The sequence below is a fragment of the Lagenorhynchus albirostris genome, chromosome 19 (assembly GCF_949774975.1).
Source record: "Lagenorhynchus albirostris chromosome 19, mLagAlb1.1, whole genome shotgun sequence".
Lineage (NCBI taxonomy): Eukaryota > Metazoa > Chordata > Mammalia > Artiodactyla > Delphinidae > Lagenorhynchus > Lagenorhynchus albirostris.
Genome location: NC_083113.1, coordinates 6,330,204 through 6,354,291, shown reverse-complemented (window position 1 = coordinate 6,354,291; position 24,088 = coordinate 6,330,204). Strand labels below are relative to the sequence as shown.

The 24,088-nt window shown below is 41.6% G+C and overlaps 3 protein-coding genes across 6 annotated transcripts in view; 1 reads left to right on the top strand and 2 right to left on the bottom strand.

Moving 5' to 3' along the window:
• Nucleotides 1-24,088, top strand: part of LOC132509835 (zinc finger protein 525-like) — a 293,110-nt gene that overhangs the window by 151,367 nt on the left and 117,655 nt on the right. The gene's annotated exons all lie outside the window — the stretch shown is intronic.
• Nucleotides 1-24,088, bottom strand: part of LOC132509785 (zinc finger protein 160-like) — a 186,542-nt gene that overhangs the window by 121,403 nt on the left and 41,051 nt on the right. The window lies entirely within an intron of this gene.
• LOC132509773 (zinc finger protein 160-like) lies at nt 509-21,107 on the bottom strand. Of its 3 annotated transcripts, XM_060131211.1 has the most exons (4): nt 20,947-21,107; nt 18,961-19,058; nt 15,229-15,355; nt 509-3,621 (listed from the first exon to the last, which is right to left on the bottom strand). In XM_060131211.1, the coding sequence occupies exons 2-4, from the start codon at nt 18,973-18,975 to the stop codon at nt 2,033-2,035; spliced, it is 1,731 nt and encodes a 576-aa protein (XP_059987194.1). In that variant the 5' UTR covers nt 18,976-19,058; nt 20,947-21,107; the 3' UTR covers nt 509-2,032. The 3 variants fall into 3 exon arrangements, with proteins under 3 accessions (XP_059987194.1, XP_059987193.1, XP_059987195.1); XM_060131210.1 differs by having other exon boundaries at nt 18,961-21,107; XM_060131212.1 differs by lacking the exon at nt 18,961-19,058 and having other exon boundaries at nt 20,952-21,107.

The window sequence follows — 24,088 nt, the reverse complement described above, 5'->3', positions numbered from 1 at the left end:
ACATTGAGAAATCTAGTGAATTGTGAGGCCTGGATAAAGCCTCTGCTCATACATTTGAAGGGTTTCTTTTCAATGGACCGTCTGCAGTTAACTAATACTTGAAGTCAAGAAAAGGTTTTGTCACCCTCATTTCATTTATAAGGTATCGCTCCAGTATGTCCCACCTTGTGATCTTTGGGTAAAAGCCTTGCCACACGCATTACATTTGTGTCTTAACTACTGGATCGCCAGGGATGTCCCTAAAGTGTCAATTTTGAACGAAGACCTTTCCACATATATCACATTAATATGATTTCCCCTCTGTATTTATTACCTGATTTGTAGTACGGGTTGAGATCTCACAAAAGGCTTTCCAACACTCATTACCTTTTAGAGATTTTTCTGCATTATGAATTCTCAGATGAATTGCAAGGTCTGAATTTCAACTATAGACTTTGCCAAATTCATCACATTTATATTGAGTTGGCCAAAAAGTGCCTTCTGTTTTTAAGAAAAAATAAAAGACACATTTTTTTCATTTTCACCAAGAACTTTATTGAACAACATACACCCTTTTGTTCCACTACCTTTTGCCATTTTTCAGGAAACTTCCTAATTCCAACTTCCCAAAGCTTTTCATCTTTTGAGCAAAGAACTGTGCCAGTTGCCTTTTACAGTCTTCCCGGGAATTGAAATTTTTTCCATTAAGAGAATTTTGTAAAGACCGAAATAAACAGAAATCCATGGCGCCATGGTGAATATGGCAGATGAATTAGAACTTCCCAGCCAAGCTGTAACAGTTTTTGCCTGGTCATCAAAGAAACACGTGGTCTTGCGTTATCCTGATGGAAGATTATGCGTTTTCTGTTGACTAATTCCGGATGCTTTTCATGGAGTGCTGCTTTCAGTTGGTCTAACTGGGAGCAGTACTTGTTGGAATTAATCGTTTGGTTTTCTGGAAGGAGCTCAAAATAGAGGACTTCCAATCGCACTGTAGACACATCATCTTCTTTGGATGAAGACTAGCTGTCCGTGTGGCTGGTGGTGGTGCACTTCACATGGCCCACGATCTCTTCCATTCCACATGATTGTACAGTATCCACTTTTTTTTTTTTTTTTTTTGGCGGTAGGCGGGCCTGTCACTGTTGTGGCCTCTCCCGTTGCAGAGCACAGGCTCCAGACGCGCAGGCTCAGCGGCCATGGCTTACGGGCCCAGCCACTCCGCGGCATGTGGGATCTTCCTGGACCGGGGCACGAACCCGTGTCCCCTGCATCGGCAGGCGGACTCTCAACCACTGCACCACCAGGGAAGCCCCCAGTATCCACTTTTCATCACCCATCACAATTTATTTTAAGAACAGAACTTTTTATTATGTTTAAGTAGAGAATCGCATGCAGATATACGGTCAAGGTTTTTTTTTTTGCTTAACTTATGTGGAACCCAAGCATCAAAGCAATTCATATAACCAAGCTGGTGTAAATGATTTTCAACGCTTGATTTGGATATTTTGAGTATGTCGGCTATCTCCCACGTGGTATACTGTTGATTGTTCTCAATTCATGTCTCAATTTGATCACTATCAACTTCAAATGGTCTACCTGACCGTGGAGCATCACCCAGTGAGAAATCTCCAGCACGAAATTTCGCACACCACTTTTGACACGTTCGATCAGTCACAGCACCTTCTCCATACACTGCACAAATCTTTTTTTGCGTTTCGGTTGTGTTTTTACCTTTCTTGAAATAATGAAGAGTAATATGCTGAAAATTGTTGCTTTTTTCCTTCCATCTTCAATATTAAAATGGCTACACAAAAATTCACCAATTTTTATGTCTTTTTTCAAAATGCACGCTGATATCGCAGCTGTCACATAAAATCTAACAACATTGTTTGAATGAAGTTAAAGACAACTAAGTGCTCCTAGAGCCACCTTGCGGAAAAAACTGAACCTTCTGGGCAACCCAATATAATTTCTGTCCTGTATGGATTCTCAGGTGTTGAGTGAGGGCTGAGATGTGATAAAAGGTTTTGCCAAACCCATTACATTTGTATCAGCTCTCTCCGGTATGAATTTTTTGATGACTTACAAGGTGTGATTTTTCACTAAAGACCATGGCACACTCATCACGTTTGTAAGGATTCTCTCCAGTATGAATTGTCTGGTGTCTTATAAGGTGTGCTTTTCGACTAAAGAACTTATCACACCCGATACACTTGTAAGGTTTCTCTCCCGTATGAATTCTCTGATGTCTTGTTAGGTTACTTTTTCGACTAAAGAGCTTGCCACACTTAATACACTTGTAAGGTTTCTCTCCAGTATGAGTTCCCTTATGACTTTTAAGGTGTGCTTTTCGACTAAAAAACTTACCACACTCAATACATTTATAAGGTTTCTCCCCAGTATGATTTCTCTGATATCTTGCAAGTAATGAATTTTGAGGAAAGACATTTTCACACACATCACATTTATGTAATTTCTCTTCTGTATGGAGAAACTGATGTCTGCCAGGTTTTGAGCTGTAATGAAAGATTTTCCCACACTCGTTACATTTGTAAGGTTTCTCTCCAGTATGAACTCTCTGATGCTTTCCAAGGTTTGGCTTTTGAGAAAAGAACCTGCCACACTCATTACATTTGTAAGGTTTCTCTCCAGTATGAATTCTCTGATGACTTTCAAGATTTGAATTTCGATTGAAGACCCTGCTACACACATTACATTTGTAAGACTTCTCTTCATTATGAACTCTCTGATGCTTTATAAGGTATGCCTTTTGATTAAAGAATTTGCCACACTCATTACATTTATAAGGTTTCTCCCCATTATGATTTCTCCGATATCTTGCAAGGAATGAATTTCGAATAAAGACATTTTCACATACATCACATTTATGTAATTTCTCTTCTGTATGGAGAAACTGATGTCTTCCAAGTTCTGAGCTGTAATGAAAGATTTTCCCACACTCATTACATTTGTAAGGTTCCTCTCCGGTATGAGTTCTCTGATGACTTGCAAGGTATGAATTGTGAGTAAAGACTTTTTCACATACATCACATTTATGTACTTTCCCTCCTGTATGGAAGATCTGATGTCTTTCGAGATATGATCCCTGAAGGAAGGTTTTGCCACACAGATTACATTTGTAAGATCTTTCCCTGTGTGCTTCCTGTTCTTGTGTCACTACTGAAGGACGCATAAAACCACTCACATGTGTACTAGAAATGTTGGTTTGCACACTAGAAGAAGTTCCTTCAAGTGGTGAAAATGAGGCACTACTCCTGATATCCTTGTCCACTTGAATAAATTCATCAATCTTCTCTTCACTTTTAAATATATGCAGTTCAACCCAAAAGCTTAATGCCAGCCTATTTTCAATAGGCTTGATTCCTGCAACACTTCTAACATGTTCATCTCCCTTCTCAGTGAGATTTTCGTTATGGGTTATAGGTATTTGGTTGTAATCACTTTCTTCATCTCTCTTCTGAGACACTAAATCATACATATTTTCTTGAACATCGCTGAGGTAAAAATGTTTCATTTCATTCCTTTCATGTCTTTCTGACATCACGGTTTGGAATACTTCTCCTCTATCAGTATTTGCTTTCAGTTGTAATATCTTGATCACATGCATGTAAGAAATATCTACAAGATATAAAGAACCGTAAGTATCCCATTCATTACAATTCATGAATAAATGTTTCAGGTTAAATAAGCCATACTAAACCAAATAATACTTCTATCAAGCAAAGTTATGAACCTCACCAACCATGATATTACAATTTGAAGAAACACAATAGGAATGATTCTTTACTAAAGCTAAAGTCATCAGAGGTAATTCCAGTAATTTTATGGCGCACTTTTAAACAACCTATGACAAAAATACTCACATTGGAAAAACTGCTGTTAGCTATCAAAGTGTAGTTTTCACCCATGATGCCAACCAAAGCACATACCAATTATCAGTAAACATACTGGTAATCTTTACTCGAGGAGAAAAGGATATTAAACTATATATGTGTGTGTGTGTGTGTGTGTGTGTGTGTATATATGTATATATATTTTCAGAATACTTATTATACATGAATAAATACTAAAGAATCAAAAATATATTGTAACAATAAATAAACCAAAACTAGCTTATCTAATGAATAATCTAAATGACTGCCACTTTAGAACTGGGAAACAAATATAACACAGAGAAAATGAAGAATTTGATAAATTTTTTTTTTTTTTGACCAGGCCCATGTGGCATGCAGGATCATAGTTCCCCGACCAGGGATCAAACCAATGCCCCCCGAATTGGGAACAAGATGTCTTAACTGCTAGACAACCAGAGAAGTCCCAATAAAACATTTAAAACAACTAAATATTTCTAAAAACCTCCTATAAAACTATGTACCCATGAAGAAGCATAAAACATCTGTAAGATCACCATCTGGAAATCAAAATTAAATAAATTAATTATCAATAAATGAAACATTCTCCAGTTATATGAACAGCCAATAAATGAGCAACTCCCTACGTATGCAGGGACCTTAAACATCCAGTTCATTGGCTCTGGCATACATGTAATGAAGAATGAGCAACTTGTAAATTTATTTAATTATGGTCAGATACAATATTGTCGGGAACAAATTGCAAAAATAAGGTATACAAGATATAATACAGACAAAGAGATAATATAATAAAAATAACAGAATAATAATATATCTTTTCAACCAAAATAACTTTTGAGCTTTACTATAAAAAATACACTATTCAAAGCCATCTAACAGTACTTATTCCTTTGAAAAGGCTTGAGGAAAATTATCAAGATTTTTCAAGGAAAGGAAGTAGACTCAAGAGGATTACGTACATGAACTCAACAGACAAAGAAACTACTGAGACAACCAGGATGTGCATCCGGACTTACAGTGTGAGAAAACATATTCTTAAGATGACCCTCAACCCAAGCAGCCCACCAGACTAAAGTACCAAGAGTTAAAAGTTCTGGCTAGGAAAAAATGCTCCTATTCACAATTTTTTTACAGCATGTCAATGTGGAGAAATGTTTACATACATTCTGGGTATATCTGTAAAATCAGAATTCTTAGGTGTGATATTGTGATTTATTAAAAATACGGACTCAGTGATTGAGATGAGAAATTCATTACTTCCACTCACAACTTATCTGCCAAAATTGGTCCCTTGGCTTGCCCTGATGGAACGGGTCTGCGAAATTAGACAACGGGCAAAAAGAGTAAGAGACGTTTCACTAAAATCAATATACAGAATAAAAGTAGGAAAAAGAAAATATATTTAACATCACTAACCAGTGTGAGACTTCTGAGTTTTCTGTTTCCTCCATGTGAACCCCCGACTGCCTTCAGGGGTCATAAAAAAGGGAAAGTCTCTACTACACTCTAGCGATATTCATTAGGAACTTGTAATTGTCTGTGGGAACTGGCAAATGGGAACAAAGTTTTTCAGAAACATTCTGAGCTCACCAAGTGTGCACTGTCATTGAAACACAGCTGAATTGATGCTGCGATTCTAGGAGATGGTATGTCAGAATAAAAAACACATCTTAGAGACTGGCTGTGTCCCTCCCTCCCAACACTCTTACACTACACTAAGCCCACAGTTCTAGCAGCAGGAAGGCATCAGCAAAGTACTTTGCTGAGGCAAAAGAGTATGTAAGGGGAAAAGCAGTAAATGCTCAAATCTCAAACATGCAATGCTCTAGGGTAGAAACTAATCCAGTGGCAAAGACACAGAGGAAAGAAGAATAATTCTGAAAAATCAACGGAGTTTGTGGAGAAAAATTACAGTTCCTGAGGACCACAGCAATCCCTGACCGGTACTACTATAATTTAACGTAATGCTCACTGATGGTGGTTGTGGATGGCGGTTATCTATGAAGCATGTAATATGATATTAAATTTATCTATAACTTTTTTTTTTTTTTTTTTTGCGGTACGCGGGCCTCTCACTGTTGTGGCCTCTCCCATTGCAGAGCACAGGTTCCAGACGCGCAGGCTCAGCGGCCATGGCTCAGGGGCCCAGCCGCCCTGCAGCATGTGGGATCTTCCCGGACTGGGGCACGAACCCGTGTCCTCTGCATTGGCAGGCGTACTCTCAACTACTGCGCCACCAGGGAAGCCCCTATCTATAACTTTAAATCTAATTTGCCTGATATAAAAGAGCCCTGACACTATTTTCGTGGTAATAGAGTAATTGCTATAAAATGTCCATGATATAACGAAAATATTTTTCTAAATAACTCCTACAAAATTATGTGCCCATGAAGAAGCAGAAAACATTCTGAAATGTTATATCATCTGTAAATCAAAATTAAATATTAATAAATGAAATATTCTCTAGTTATATTAACAGCCAAAGTCTGAGCATTTTAAGGATATAATTACATTAGTTAAGAATGTGAACACAAGAAAGAATGCTACTAAAATATTAACTATAAATATACTTTAAACAAAAAATGTATTGGCTTTAGAATATCAAAATTTCATGCTAACACTCCATGAGATCAAACATTAAAATTAGCCTACCCCTCAAATTATTAGAAATCATACCATTATATTTTTTAACATTAGCTTTGCAAGGAGAAAAATGAAACCAATGAGGAGTGATATCAGCCGGATAGCAGAAAAGTAAACAAGAGGCACTCATTAACATATGTGGAACCCAAGTTTAAAACAATATATAAACATACAAGCCTTTGGGAGAACTCTGCAAACGAGTTAATAAGCGATACCACTCAAGCAACTACCTATCCCGAAAACACTAAACCGAAAAGTGTAGCAAAGTTCATGACAATTTGCTGGCCTTTGACTCCCGAGTCCTTTCTTAAATCACATTGAGACTGAACTGGAGGAAGCCTCCCAATTTTCAGAGGTGCCCTCAGGAGGAATGATAACAAAAACCACAATGAGATATTACATCATGCCTCTTAGAATAGCTCTCATTAAAAAGACCAGAGGTGACAATTGTTATTGAGAATGGGGATAAAATGGAATTCTAGTAACTTTGAGACATGGGTTTGTGGCATTCCTCAAAATCAGAAAAAAAACCTGGAAAGACTTATCAGTCAGGCTCTGTTGATACTTTCTCACATCCATGATGACCACTCCACTACATAGCTTGAAGTGATTTGTACATAGCAGAAAAATATTACAGGGCTCCCCTGGTGGTGCAGTGGTTAAGAATCCACCTGCCAAAGCAGGGGACATGGGTTCGAGCCCTTGCCTGGGAAGATTCTTCATGCCACAGAGCAACTAAGCCCGCGTGCCACAACTACCTAGGCTGCACTCCAGAGCCCGTGAGCCCCAACTACCGGGCCCGCATGCCACAACTACTGAAGACTGCGCACCACAACTACTGAAGCCTGCACACCTAGAGCCTGTGCTCCGCAACAAGAGAAGTCACCACAATGAGAAGCCCGCACGCCACAACAAAGAGTAGCCCCCGCTCGTTGCAACTAGAGAAAAGCCTGCGTGTAGCAATGAAGATCCAACACAGCCAAAAAAAATTTTTTTAATTTTTTTAAAAAGAAATGGCTCAGGGATCTAAACAAGAAGACAGGGATTGAGACAGATCAATGCAGGTTCTGAGGTGCCAGATGGAATCAAAGAGCAGCCAGTGTTTTCCCATCTTCTCATGAGGCTTCCTAAAAATATCAAATGGGGACGGAAGCAGGAAATGTTCAGGGATCGATGACTGGACTGACAACTGAGCATACAGTGGAACCATGCGCTGAAGGAGAGATGAAAGGGCAAGGGACCTTCATAAAACAGCCTGCCTCATGCTCCTCAACGACAAGCAACAGCAAGTTCACAGGAGCTAGATGGCGAGTGTCGTAGATCATGATAAAAATTGTGCTTTTGTGTCTGTTTGAGCAGCAGACCCACTGGAGGGTGAAAGAATACATTTTACGTGTTGAAGGACAGAGCCCTATAACTGTCTGACTAGGGCACAGTTGCCAAACACTATTAATAATGAGGCCTCCCTCTGCCTTTCTGAGATCTGACCTGTGTTCACACTTTGATACATCCCCAAGCTGCATTCATGTCACTCCACAGCCCAGCATTCTGCCTCTTGCTACAATACGGGTAAAATATTCGGATGATAAACAGAGATTCCTATACCTGAGAAAAAAGAAACATGGTTTGCTGTGGATTTTCCAGAATCATGGTTCTTTATTCAGCTAAGGATTGAGGACACTACTGAGGGGTCTAGAAAAATATTTCAGAAACTTACCCACTGCTTGCCTCCTTCTGAATACACAGGGAACAGTTAAAATGCAGAAATCCACTCCCTCTTGAGAGAACACTGGAATCACAACTAACTGCTGAACAATCATCGACAGGAAGACACTGGAACTCACCAAAAAAAGATATCCCGCATCCAAAGACAAAGGAGAAGCCACAATGAGACAGTAGGAGGGGCGCAATCACAATAAAATCAAATCCCGTAACTGCTGGGTAGGTGACCCACAAACTGGAGAACACTTATACCACAGCAGTCCACCCACTGGAGTGCAGGTTCTGAGCCCCACATCAGGCTTCCCAACCTGGGGGTCTGGGAACAGGAGGAAGAATTCCTAGAGAATCAGACTTTGAAGGCTAGCAGGATTTGACTGCAGGACTTTGACAGGACTGGGGGAAACAGAGACTCCACTCTTGGAGGGCACACATAAAGCAGTGTGTGCATTGGGACCCAGGGGAAGGAGCAGTGACCCCATAGAGATTGAACCAGATGTACCTCCTAGTGTTGGGGGATCTCATGGAGAGGCGGGGGGTGGCTCTGTCTCACCGTGAGGACAAGGACACTGGCAGCAGAAGTTCTGGGAAGTACTCCTTGGCATGAGCCCTCCCAGGCTCCACCATTAGCCCCACCAAAGAGCCTGGGTAGGCTCCAGTGTTGGGTCACCTCAGGCCAAACAACCAACAGAGAGGGGACACAGCCCCACCCATCAGCAGACAAGCGGATTAAAGTTTTACTGAGCTCTGCCCACCAGAGCAACAGCCAGCTTTACCCACCACCAGTCCCTCCCATCAGTAAACGTGCACAAGCCTCTCAGACAGCCGCATCCACCAGAGAGCAGACAGCAGAAGCAAGAAGAACTATAATCCTGCAGCCTGTGGAACAAAAACCACATTCACAGAAAGATAGACAAGATGAAAAGGCAGAGGGCTATGTACCAGATGAAGGAACAAGACAGAACCCCAGAAAAACAACTAAATGAAGTGGAGATAGGCAACCTTCCAGAAAAAGAATTCAGAGTAATGATGATGAAGATGATCCAGGACCTCGGAAAAAGAATGGAGGCAAAGATCGAGAAGATGCAAGAAATGTTTAACAAAGACCTAGAAGAATTAAAGAACAAACAAACAAATGAACAATACAATAATTGAAACGGAAAATACACGAGAAGGAATCAATAGCAGAATAACTGAGGCAGAAGAACGGATAAGTGACCTGGAAGACCGAAGGGTGGAATTCACTGCTGCACAACAGAATAAAGAAAAAAGAATGAAAAGAAATGAAGACAGCCTAAGAGACCTCTGGGACAACATTAAACACAACATTCGCATTATAGGGGTCGCAGAACGAGAAGAGAGAGAAAGAGGACCCAAGAAAATATTTGAAGAGATTATAGTCGAAAACTTCCCTAACATGGGAAAGGAAATAGCCACCCAAGTCCAGGAAGCACAGAGAGTCCCAAACAGGATAAACCCAAGGAGAAACATGCCAAGACACATAGCAATCAAATTGGCAAAAATTAAAGACAAAGAAAAATTATTGAAAGCAGCAAGGGAAAAATGACAAATAACATACAAGGGAACTCCCATAAGGTTAACAGCTGATTTCTCAGCAGAAACTCTACAAGCCAGAAGGGAGTGGCATGACATATTTGAAGTGATGAAAGGGAAAAACCTACAACCAAGATTACTCTACCCAGCAAGGATCTCATTCAGATTTGATGGAGAAATCAAACGCTTTACAGACAAGCAAAAGCTAAGAGAATTCAGCACCACCAAACCAGCTCTACAACAAATGTGAGAGGAACTTCTCTAAGTGGGAAACACAAGAGAAGAAAAGGACCTACAAAAACAAACCCAAAACGATTAAGAAAATGGTCACAGGAACATACATATCAATAATTACCGTAATTATTCAGGCTTGCTGAATGGATACAAGACACATATACATGCTGACTACAAGAGACCCACTTCAGACCTAGGGACACACACAGACTGAAAGTGAGGGGATGGAAAAAGATATTCCATGCAAATGGAAATCAAAAGAAAGCTGGAGAAAAAAAAAAAAAAAAAAGAAAGCTGGAGTAGCAATACTCATATCAGATAAAATAGACTTTAAAATAAAGAATGTTACAAGAGACAAGAAAGGACAATACATAATGATCAAGGGATCAATGCAAGAAGAAGATGTAACAGTTATAAATATATATGCACCCAACATAGGAGCACCTCAATACATAAGGCAACTGCTAACAGCTATAAAAGAGGAAATCGACAGTGACACAATAATAGTGGGGGACTTTAACACCTCACTTACACCAATGGACAGATCATCCAAACAGAAAATAAAGAAGGAAACACAAGCTTTAAATGACACAATAGACCAGAGAGGCTTAATTGATATTTATAGGACATTCCATCCAAAAACAGCAGATTACACTTTCTTCTCAAGAACGCATGGAACATTCTCCAGGATAGATCACATCTTTGGTCACAAATCAAGCCTCAGTAAATTTAAGAAAATTAAAATCGAGCATCTTTTCTGACCACAATGCTATGAGATTGGAAATCAATTACAGGGAAAAAAACACAAAAAACACAAACACATGGAGGCTAAACAATACGTTACTAAATAACCAAGAGATCACTGAAGAAATCAAAGAGGAAACCAAAAAATATCTAAAGACAAATGAGAATGAAAACATGATGATCCAAAACCTATAGGATGGAGCAAAAGCAGTTTCAAGAAGGAAGTTTATAGCTATACAAGCCTACCTCAACAAACAAGAAAAATCTCAAATAAACAATCTAAACTTACACCTAAAAGAACTAGAGAAAGAAGAAGAAACAAAACCAAAAGTTAGCAGAAGGAAAGAAATCATAAAGATCAGAGCAGAAATAAATTAAATAGAAACAAAGAAAACAATAGCAAAGATCAATAAAACGAAAAGCTGGTTCCTTGAGAAGATAAACAAAATTGATAAACCATTAGCCAGTCTCATCAAGAAAAATAGGAAGAGGACTCAAATCAATAAAATTAGAAATAAAAAGGAGAAGTTACAAAAGACACCGCAGAAATACAAAGCATCCCAAGAAACTACTACAAGCAACTCTATGCCAATAAAATGGAGAACCTGGAAGAAATGGACAAATTCTTAGAAAGGTATAACCTGCCAAGACTGAACCAGGGAGAAATAGACAATATGAACAGACCAATCACAAGTAATGAACTTGAAACTGTGATTAAAAATCTTCCAACAAATGAAAGTCCAGGACCAGATGGCTTCACAGGTGAATTCTAACAAACATTTAGAGAAGAGCTAACACCCACCCTTCTCAAACTCTTCCAAAAATTGCAGAGGAAGGAACACTCCCAAACTCATTCTATGAGGCCACCATCACCCTGATACCCAAAGCAAACAAAGATATTACAAAAGAAGAAAATTACAGACCAATATCACTGATGAACACAGATACAAAAATCCTCAACAAAATACTAGTAAACAGAATCCAGCAACACATTAAAAGGATCATACACCATGATCAAGTGGGATTTATCGCAGGGATGCAAGGATTCCTCAATATACGCAAATCAATCATTGTGATACACCATATTAACAAATTGAAGAACAAAAACCATATGACTGGGCTTCCCTGGTGGTGCAGTGGTTAAGAATCTGCCTGCCAATGCAGGGGACACAGGTTTGAGCCCTGGTCTGGGAAGATCCCACATGCCGTGGAGCAACTAAGCCCACGTGCCACAACTACTGAGCCTGCGCTCTAGAGCCTGTGAGCCACAACTACTGAGCCCGTGTGCCACAACTACTGAAGCCCGCACGACTAGAGCCCGTGCTCCACAACAAAAGAAGCCACCACAATGAAGCCTGTGCACCACAATCAAGAGTAGCCCCCGCTTGCCGCAACTAGAGAAAGCCCACGCACAGCAATAAAGACCCAACGCAGCCAAAAATAAATACAAATAAAATAAATTAAAGAGGGCTTCCCTGGTGGCGCAGTGGTTGAGAGTCCGCCTGCCGATGCAGGGGACGCGGGTTCGTGCCCCGGTCCAGGAAGATCCCACATGCCGCGGAGCGGCTGGGCCCGTGAGCCATGGCCGCTGAGCCTGCGCGTCCAGAGCCTGTGCTCTGCAACAGGAGAGGCCACAACAGTGAGAGGCCCGCGTACCGCAAAAAAAATAATAAAATTAATTAATTAATTAATTAATTAAAGGAAAAAAACCCACATGATCATCTCAAATTGATGCAGAAAAAGCTTTTGACAAAATTCAACACCCATTTATGATAAAAACTCTCCAGAAAGTGGGCACAGAGGGAACCTACCTCAACATAATAAAGGCCGTATATGACAAAGCCACAGCAAACATCATTCTCAATGGTGAAAAACTGAAAGCATTTCCTCTAAGATCAGGAAAAAGACAAGGATGTCCACTCTCACCGCTACTATTCAGCATAGTTTTGGAACTCCTAGCCTCGGCAATTAGAGAAGAAAAAGAAATAAAAGGAATATAAATTGGAACAGAAGAAGTAAAACTGTCACTGTTTGCAGATGACATGATACTATACATAGAGAATCCTAAAGATGCCACCAGAAAACTACTAGAGCTAATCAATGAATTTGGTAAAGTTGCATGATACAAAATTAATGCACAGAAATCTCTTGCATTCCTATACACTAAAGAAGAAAAATCTGAAAGAGAAATTAAGGAAACACTCCCATTTACCATTGCAACAAAAAGAATAAAATACCTAGGAATAAACCTACCTAGGGAGACAAAAGACCTGTATGCAGAAAACTATAAGACACTGATGAAAGAAATTAAAGATGATGCCAACAGATGGAGAGATATACCATGTTCTTGGACTGGAAAACTCAATACTGTGAAAATGATTATACTACCCAAAGCAATCTACAGATTGAATGCAATCCCTATCAAATTACCAATGGCATTTTTTACGGAACTAGAACAAATCATCTTATAATTTGTATGGAGACACAAAAGACCCTGAACAGCCAAAGCAGTATTGACAGAAAAAATCAGAGCTGGAGGAATAAGACTCCCTGACTTCACACTATACTACAAAGCTACGGTCATCAAGACAATATGGTATTGGCACAAAAACAGAAATACAGATCAATTGAACAAGATAGAAAGCCCAAATGTAAACCCACGCACCTATGGTCAACTAATCTATGACAAAGGAGGCAAGGATATACAATGGAGAAAAGACAGTCTCTTCAATAAGTGGTGCTGGGAAAACTGGACAGCTACATGTAAAAGAATGAAATTAGAACACTCCCAAACACCATACACAAAAATAAACTCAAAATGTATTCGAGACCTAAATGTAAGACCGGACACTATAAAACTCTTAGAGGAAAACATAGGAAGAACACTCTTTGACATAAATCCCAGCAAGGTCTTTTTTGATCCACCTCCTACAGAAATGGAAATAAAAACAAAAATAAACAAATGGGACCTAATGAAACAAGCTTTTGCACAGCAAAGCAAACCATAAACAAGACGAAAAGACAACCCTCAAAATGGGAGAAAATATTTGCAAATGAATCAACAGACAAAGGATTAATCTCCAAAATATATAAACAGCTCATGCAGCTCAATATTAAAGAAACAAACAGCCCAATCCCAAAATGGGCAGAAGACCTAAATAGACATTTCTCCAAAGAAGACTTACAGATGGCCAAGAAGCACATGAAAAGCTGCTCAACATCACTAATTATTAGAGAAATGCAAATCAAAACTACAATGAGGTATCACCTCACACCAGTTAGAATGGGCATCATCAGAAAATCTACAAGCAACAAATGCTGGAGAGGGTGTGGAGAAAAGGCAACCCTCTTGCACACTTGGTGGGAATTTAAATTGATACAGCCACTATGGAGAACAGTACGGAGGTCCCTTAAAAAACTAGAAGTAGAATTACCATATAACTCAGCAATCCCACTACTGGGCATATACCCAGAGAAAACCATAATTCAAAAAGACACATGCACCCCAATGTTCATTGCAGCACCATTTACAATAGCCAGGTCATGGAAGCAACCTAAATGCCCATTGACAGACAAATGGATAAAGAAGATGTGGTACATATATACAATGGAATATTACTCAGCCATAAAAAGGAACGAAATTGGGTCATTTGTATAGCCGTGGATGGATCTAGAGTCTGTCATACAGAGTGAAGTAGATCAGAAAGAGTAAAACAAATATCGTATATTAACGCATATATGTGGAACCTAGAAAAATGGCACAGATGAACTGGTTTGCAGGACAGAAATTGAGACACAGATGTAGAGAACAAACGTACGGACACCAAGGGGGGAAAGCAGCGGGGGGTGGGGGTGGTGATGTTATGAATTAGGAGATTGGGATTGACATGTATACACTGATGTGTATAAAATGGATGACTAATAAGAATCTGCTGTATAAAAAAATAAATAAAATTAAATTCAAAAAAAAAAGAAAACGCAGAAATGCAGCTCACTTACTACAACTCCTATCTCAAAAGTACATGGGTAGGAAACATGGAAGTGGGTATGTCCAAAATTTCCGATGAACTTTGTAAATATGTAAGCTCTAAAACATCTCTTAATGTATCATGAAGTGGGCAGATCATCTGAGGAAAGTTAGGTTTAAACTGATGCCAGGACTTCCCTGGCGGTCTAGTGGTTAAGACACCGTGCTTCCAATGCAGGGTTGCAGGGTCCGCAAATTTGAGGCCTGGTCGGGGAACTAAGATCACACATGCTGTGCTGTGCACTGAGGCCATAAAGTAAATAACTAAATAAAAATTTAAACTCCTGATGCTGTATCCTGAAGGTTTTAGTATCTCGGTCAGCAGGCATTTTAGATCAGTCAAGAAAAACAGGTGCTCCCAAGAGGCACAGAAGGGAAAATGCAAAGATATCCAAGGGCAGATAGCAACATCTAGAGGGAAATTATCCTCACCCACGGAGATCAGGTTCCTGTAGTTCTCCAACATCACATCCCTGTATAAGGCCCTCTGGGCAGGGTCCAGGCATTCCCACTCCTCCTCAGTGAATTCTATGGCCACATCCTTGAATGTTAACGGTCCCTGAAATGAAAACACATTTCACCAAGGGACCCTGAGGAGAGTTCTCATTTTCACACCAAATGACAAGAGAAGAGTAAGGATCAATTCAGTTGAAGTATGTATTCTGACAGATCTATGTAAAGGGATTCAGAGCAAATTGTACATCTCTAAGTTTTATTTCTTATGCTTTCTCATAAAATTATGATATCTTACAATTAATGTGGATTTTTTTTCATATTTGTGGACAATATATGAAATATAATACATACAAATAAAATTCAATAATTCATTGTCTATGCAGAAGCATTACACATTATGTTTTAAACACTAAGTGAGGGCTTCCCTGGTGGCGCAGTGGTTGAGAGTCCACCTGACGATGCAGGGGACACGGGTTTGTGCCCCGGTCCAGGAAGATCCCACATGCCGCGGAGCAGCTGGGCCCGTGAACCATGGCCACTGAGCCTGCACATCCGGAGCCTGTGCTCCGCAACGCGAGAGGCCACAACAGTGAGAGGCCCGCATACCGAAAAAAAAAAAAAAAAAAAAAACACCAAGTGATATTCAATATCTAGATGAGTTACGGGTATAAACTGTGAGTTCAGAAATGACAAAGGCCACAGTGGCTTTAAACAAAAGTCACAATGAGGGGTGTTGTCTCAGGACATATTTTTGCTTTTTTTTTACTACTCATTTTTATTCATTTGAATATCAGAATTTTTGGCGAGATGAAAAAGTATCAACTCTACTAAGTGGTACTAACATGAAACAAACAGAATACTTTAAGAGCAATCTCAATATAATTATATTCAAAAATATACATACCATTTTTCTCCATTTAAACATACATAAGCAGGCATTAACAAAAGCCATAAAATGTTTGTTTTTCCTACTAATAAAACATTGATGCAACATTATACATTTTATTAGTATTATGCATAATTTCCACAGATTAAGAAACAAATTAACACAAAAATAAAGTTAACAATTCCTGGAGAATTAAAAGTCATGACAAATAAGAATATGGAAAAAATGTAATTAAGCAAGAACACTTCACCAAATCATACGATAAGAAGAAAATAAGAAGGAAACACTCAGGACTTCCCTGGTGGTCCAGTGGTTAAGACTCCATGCTTCCACTGCACGGGGCATGGGTTGGATCCGGGGTTGGGGAACTAAGATCCCACATGCCACGGGGTGCGGCCAAAAAAAATTTTTTTAATTAAAAAACAAAAGAAGAAGGAAATAGTGCATTCTCTCTGAAGTTACAGTGGAGTGAAGGGGGCTGGCCAGGGCTCCTGCCTTTCATCACTGTACAGTGTGCCTGAGCAGGGACCACTAGAGGAAGTAACAGGAGGAAAACAGAGAACAAGAAACACAGAGAGAGTGTGTCAGAGTTGGAACTGTTAACATTCACAAATACAAGGACATGGAAAGGCGAAAAGTGAAAGGAAAAAAAAAATTCCATCCTAATGACAGCAGGGGTGACTACATTATATCAGACAAAATAAGTACACAAACACGAGACAAAATACATTATATAACAGTAAAGGGGTAAAATTACCCAAAGCTAGAACAATTATAAATATGTATACATCTAACAACATTGCTCGCCCTAAAATGAAGCAAATCTTAACAGAAATAAAGAGAGAAATAGATAGCACAATATTAGTATCAGATTTCAGTATCCTGGGTTTACCTACACATGGAAAGAAAAAGAAGATCAATAAGTTAACAGAGGACTTGAAAAACACTACAGTACAACTGTACCTAACAGACATGTACAGAACACTCCACCCAACAACAGCAGCAGAAAACACAGCCTTCCCCAACATGCATAAAACATTCTCCAGGACAGACCACATCTCCCACAAAACAAATCTGAACAAATTAGAGAAGACTGAGATCATAAAGAGTATCTTCTCTAAACACAAGGAAATAAAATTACAAATAGAAAGCGGAAGCAAAACAGGAAAATCTGCCAAATGTGGACATTACACAGCTCATTCTTAAAGAAGCAATCACCAAAGAAGAAATCACAAGGAAAATGTAAGAATACTTGAATGAAAACAAAAAGACTACATACGAAAATTTCTAACAAACAGTGAAAGCGGTACTAAAGGGGAAGTTCACACTGCTAAATGATTACAACAAAAAGGAGAAAGATGCACATTCCACCCTACTGTTCAAGAAACTACTGAACGTCCCAGACAGAGCCACTGGACACCAAGAAAAAATTGAAAGTTATCCAAACTGAAAAAGAAGTAAAATTTGTATCTACATATAAAAATGACAAGTTTTATATGTAGAAATCAAAAAGATTCCAAGAGAAAGCTACTACTCCAAAGAGCAACGTTAGAAAAGTTGCAGCATAAAAAATGAGCACACAAAAATCAGTTGCATGGGCTTCCCTGGTGGCGCAGTGGTTGAAGAGTCCGCCTGCCGATGCAGGGGACACGGGTTCGTGCCCTGGTCCGGGAAGATCCCACATGCCGCGGAGCGGCTGGGCCCGTGAGCCACGGCGGCTGAGCCTGCGCGTCCGGAGCCTGTGCTTCGCAACGGGAGAGGCCACAACAGTGAGAGGCCCGCGTACCGCAAAAAAAAAAAAAAAAAACACTTCTGTGTGTAAAAGGATATAACACACAGAGTAAAAAGACAACTTCTGGGCTTCCCTGGTGGCGCAATGGTTGAGAATCTGCCTGCTAATGCAGGGGACACGGGTTCGAGCCCTGGTCTGGAAGGATCCCACATGCCGCGGAGCAACTAGGCCCGTGAGCCACAACTACTAAGCCTGCGCGTCTGGAGCCTGTGCTCTGCAACGAGAGGCCGCGATACTGAGAGGCACGCGTGCTGCAATAGTGAGAGGCACGCGCACCGCGATGAAGACTGGCCCCCGCTTGCCGCAACTAGAGAAAGCCCTCGCACAGAAACGAAGACCCAACACAGCAAAAATAAATTAATTAATTAACTCCTACCCACAACATCTTCTTTAAAAAAAAAAAAGATAACTTCTGAGGAATGGAGTGATGAAAGTGACTTAAAGAATTTCCAACTGTCAGAAACTTAGGTTGATTTCACAGTTTAAATTCAATGAAGCAATAAAACACCCATTATCACTGAAGTTTGCTTCTGAATTTCCATTCCATTTCCTTCTCAATCATTAGGATTAGAACAAAGTGACTCGGTCATTTAGCTTCAATTGCCTGGAAAATGTCAGAAAGAATTTCCACTTACTGGTCTATCTTTCAGATTTTACCCCACTATTGTGCATATTAATACGTGACTTCCATATGCAGCTTCTTTATCCTGGTTTACAGAGAGCAGACAGTGCATCCTGATGGGGCCCTAAGCAATCCCTGCTGTCCAGTATCACTGACACCATGTCTCCAATCCATGGGTGTGAAGCCCTGCCCAGGACTACACCCAGTGGAGCCTCTTCACAAGTTCCAGGTCACTGGGTCATGGGGAGACGGGATCTAAGTGTAGATGACAGGCCCTGAGGGAAGGACCCGGGTGAGTGTGAATGTACAGGTGTCAGGCAGGATAGTTCAGAGTCAGACATTAGCGAGTCCAAAGAAGGGCATTTCAGGAAGGACAGACAGAAGAAACAACTGAGAATATGACTTTACCTGAGAAAGAGCCATTCCAGACTCCTTTTCTTTCCTCTCCTTCCTCTTCTGGGCTTCTTCCTCAGACAATGTGAGTCTTTACAGGTCGATCTTCAAAGCTGGAAACAGGCTGCTTAATGCTTAGAATCAACACACCCCCTCCCTGAGTCACCACCACACACACAGGGAAGCCCTCAGCATGTGGAACAGACAGTCCTCTGCTGCCCACTGTCCCAGGAGGGATTTGGGGCAATAAACTCCTACACAGTCCAACAGGTGAGTTTTCCCACCCTTTCCTTCAGACCTCGCTCCCCTCCTGGTGAGGCCCTCACGTACCCAGCAGCAGCGGGCACCTCAGCTGGACCCGACGATCCCCTGCAGGTCACAGACCAGCCCTGATCCAGCCCCACGCAGAGCACAGCCCTCACCCTCAGCCCAGATCTCAGCCCTCAGGAATGGGGGGACTCAGAGTCCTGATGTTCAGTGAGGGTTCCAGACTGCAGTCACTTCGGGCACGTTAAGTACTACTGAGGCTGCACACCACACTGACGATAGGAAGGGAAATCTCTAGTCAGGGGGTAGAAAACACGCATATGCAAAATGCCTTATCAATCTAATGTGAAGTCTGGATTGAGTACCACTGACAGGAAGCAAGCCCAGCACACCTCCCACTTTCTTTTTCTTTTCCAGATTTATAGATATATAACCGATGAATAAAAATTCTGTACATATGAGGAATACACTGTGACTGCATCCAGTTTCCCCCCTTCTATCTGCACTACTATGTGCTTCCATTTCATTCTGTCTGGGTCTCCCTATTTCTTTCTCTTTCTCTTCCCCTCCGCTCTCCTGCTGTTCCTGCCCTCCTCTCTATTTCTTTTCTCACACCTGTCCTGCCCCACTCTGCAACCTGTTCCCCCCTTGATGTTCTCTCTCTCCACCCTTCCTGATTGTCCTAAATCTCTATGTATTTCTGCCTCTTTCTTCCCTTTTCTGTGCTCCCTCTCTGCCCTCCAGGTTACACCCCTTCTATCCCTATTACTCTCCCTTCCTCCCCACTCTCTGGCATGGCAAGTGGCTGTGCTTCCTTCCAGCTCTCCCTCTTCTTCTGCTCTTCTTATCATCCCTTGTCCTCATACTCTTCCAGCACCATAATGCTACGAAGGCCATGGGTCCACATTTTATCCTCTCTCCGACTCTCTGTGTGAAGGGCCTCACCACTGTTAGCCGCCCGCTACCGGTGATCCAGAGCCCCTCTCTCTATGCTGCTCTATGTCAAACTCTGGACAACCAGCTTTTTATATACTTCTCTATTTCATTCACTTGCTCCTTTCAAGGCATAATCGCTTTTATTTTACAGTCTATTTACAAGTCGCTCAGCATCCTCTATGTTCCTAACGATGCTCCCTCATTCTTTTGCCTCAGTTGTTCTATTTCTCTCTCAGTCTCTCTGTCTCTGCTTCTCCTGGTCGCCTCGCCAACATATTTACAGGGATGGAGACTGAATAAGATGCCCGTCAACCGCAAGAGACCATTTTCCATCGGGTGGAATTTGAGATGATAGAACTATGGGTGTCACTAGGCTGGCCCAGGTCACCTCCCCCAACGCAGGGTGAGAGGAAGGGCTGACTACGAAAGGGAGGCCTGTGGGGCAGAAGGACAGACCCGAGGAGACGCGAGGGCAGAGGGGCTGGGAGGGAGGGAGTGGGTCTCAGGAGACGGGCGGGCTCCCCAGAATCCCAGGACCAGGAAGACATCTCTGCGGGGCGACCCGCCTGCCCTCCAGGGGCTGAGAGGGTGAGGCTGGGGGTTGAGGGGGGGGGTGTGCGGCGTGCATTCTCCTCGCGTAAGAGGACGTTACATGGAGGGGCGAGGGGGAGGGCGGAGGTACTAAAGGGTTTTAAACAGGAAAATGTCGCGAATGAAGGTGCCTACCTGGACCGAAGGCGGAAAAGCCAAGAGAACCGACCAGCCTCAGAACGAATTCAAACCCAAAGGAAAACATACCCGACCTGTATCGGCGACGTCTGGATTTACTTCGGGCGGAGGGCCGGGTGATGGGATTTTAGGTCTGAAGTGACTCCGAGACCCTGAGGATGGAGTAAGGGGGGGACCACGTAGCACAGATTTACACTAGAAAAATTTACGCCCCGCAGAGCGATCGTCGTTCCGAGAGTTAAACTTCCGGTTCTGTAAGAAATTGCGCACGCGCAGACTTAGAGGCGGAACTTCCGGGAGCGCGGCCTGGGCGGAGCGCTACAGATGAGAGGCTGCGGGAGGAGGGCCCTAACCCGCTCAGCCGGCGTCTGGAGGCGGGGCGGGTAACGGTACTTTTATGTACCATGAAAACGCTCGTCTTAAGTTCTTATCTGGAACAGGTTTAAGATAAAAGCTTTCAGTTGTGTCTGAAACTAAGATGTTTCCTCCTGACAAGTTGAAAACGATTTCAATAAAAAGCGTGAGAGCGGGTTTCTCTCACGTCCCGCTTCTGCGGCTCAAGCAATTCAGTGGTTGGGAACGTGGGTCTCCAAGTGGTAGCTGTGCGGCGCTAGTTCCATCCCGGAACAATTCCTGCAATTAGAATTAATTTAGGCAGTTCAAGGAAAGAAGAGCTGGACTTGGCTCTATATTACAAACTAGAATGGAAGATACAAAACTTTCCCTGTGTAGAATGGCCCATTCATGCTGCCACCCTACCGAACAGTTTTTCCTTTCTGTTTCTCATTCAGCCAGGTGGCCGAATGAGGCCGAATGACAACACGTGTCAGTTCCAGAGGCTCAGGGACAAATCCCGGAGTCTTGAGACTGGAGGACTAAGCCGTATGATAATTTCCGTCACTAACCATTGCTTTAAAAAGAGCAATACACTGTAAAAATTTGTTGTAAATTGCATTGTTCATTTTTTTCTTTTTTCCCCAAAGTGTTTTATTTGCCTCTTAAAACTTTTTCCCCCAGTTTTATTGAGATGTACTTGACATACATCACTGTATGAATTTAAGGTGTACAGCATAATGTTCTGACTTTCATGTGTTGAAATAGTTATCCATACGTTTAGTAAGCATCCATCACCCCATATAGGTACCATAAAAAGAGAAAGAAAAAAAAACGGAAAAAATATTTTTCTTTTTATGAGAATGTCGACTGGAAAAAAATGCACAACGCGAGAGGTGTGCGTTGTTTTATTTGGGGCAAAATGAGGACTATACCCCAGGAGACAGTCTCAGATAGCTTTGAGGAACTGGTCTGAAGAGGTAGGGGGAGAAAGTCACGATAACTGTTATTTTGGTGAAAGGGGATACATGCAATCAAGCACACATTTTTGCAGAATGTTGCTACCAGTCTTGTGGAGATTACTGCTAGTCATGATGTGCAGATGTCTCCATTAATGATTTAGTGCTTATCTAGATACGAGGAGATTCAAGAATTTGGGCTCATAAAATCTTCTCCTGAAAATATCTAAATATCCCAAGGCCTGTTCTGACCGTTTTTACAGCGCACAGAGTGCTTCATTCCTGATCTCCACCCTAAAATACTTTTAGGGTGTCTTGAAGGTCACCCACTGCACCAGCTATTGATTTAAGCCTTGTAGAGTCAGATGGCAAGTTCCAAGTTTAGTTTGCAGCGCCCCCTCATGGCCATAAGTTCAAACGTGTTCGGGAGGCATTTCAGGACCATTTCATAGCATGGTGCTAGGAATGCTCATTCCTAGGTCGGGGAAGGATTTTTTTTTTTTTTTTTTTTTTGTGGTACGCGGGCCTCTCACTGTTCTGGCCTCTCCCTTTGCGGAGCACAGGCTCCGGATGCGCAGGCTCAGCGGCCATGGCTCACGGGCCCAACCACTCCGCGGCATGTGGGATCTTCGCACACCGGGGCACGAACCCGTGTCCCCTGCATCGGCAGGCGGACTCTCAACCTCTGCGCCACCAGGGAAGCCCAAGGGGAAGGATTTTATTGATAGGCCACTCACTGCGCTATTACTGGACTAGGCCTTATTAACAGCAAAACGTCTCTGGACCACCTGTCTTACTATTCTGTTATGGTACACGGGGAAAAAAAATCCCTCTTGTTGCTTCTTCCCATGTCTAGAGTTACACTGTTACAGTCATTGATCTCATAAAAACTATGTATCCGGTCAAGTCCTTCAGGTCACCTACTCATCATTATTTTTATCAGAGGCTCAGTCACACATTTGGTAATACAAGAAACAATCGCCTTCTGAAACAGGCAAAATAGAATATAGCAAGTAGCATTGATAGAGTTATAAGTAAATATTTAAGCCAAGAGCTTCCTACGCCAAACCAGATTTTGAAGACGTCAAGACGAGGGAATGGGTCACTTTAAGGCTGAAATCTGACTTTTCATATGGTTCATTAAATGTGTTATATCAGAGGATTCATCAGGTATGAAAACACAGCATGCAGTTTGAATTATGGCACAGGTGCTCCCCTGAGATGCCCTAAGGATGTCAATGGCCATGCGGTTTTGTAGCACAGCCTTACTCATCATAGAGACCTCAGAATTCAGTAGGCTAATAGCCTGATTAATATCATTTAAAGCCTATTGAGTGAATTTTGTTAAGGCTCCAGTGTGGGCAATTACACTCTCCAATCCTATTGAATGTGCAAAAGTCGCTGGTAAATGATCGTAACAGTGGAATGCAGATTTCTTGACCCATCAGGATCATACCTATGGTAAACTGGTATGGCCATCTCCAAACTGGTATGTACATGACCTTGAGTCCAAGAGAATTTACAATACTATATTAGTTGGAATACTTATATTAGTTGCAGGCATACAGCATAGTGACACAGTATTTTAATGTTATACTTCCTTAGAAGTTCTATCAAAATAATGGCTATGAATCCCTGTGCTACACAATATGTTACTTAAGATATTGCTTATCTATTTTAATTTATTCATTTTATTTATTTTTGACTGCGTTTGGTCTTCATTGCTGCGTGCGTGCTTTCTCTAGTTGCGGCGAGTAGGGGCTGCTCTTTGTTGTGGTGCGCAGGCTTCTTATTACAGTGGCTTCTCTTGTTGCAGAGCACGGGCTCTAGGCGCCTGGGCTTCAGTAGTTACAGCACGCGGGCTCAGTAGTTGTGGCTCGTGGGCTCTAGAGCGCAGGCTCAGTAGTTTTGGCATACAG

Excerpts from the sequence above, each read along its gene's own strand:
- LOC132509773 (XM_060131210.1), bottom strand. Across the intron at positions 3,622-15,228 it reads CAGGAACCTGATCTCCGTGG|ATATTTCTTACATGCATGTG; the intron begins GTGAGGATAATT and ends TATATCTTGTAG.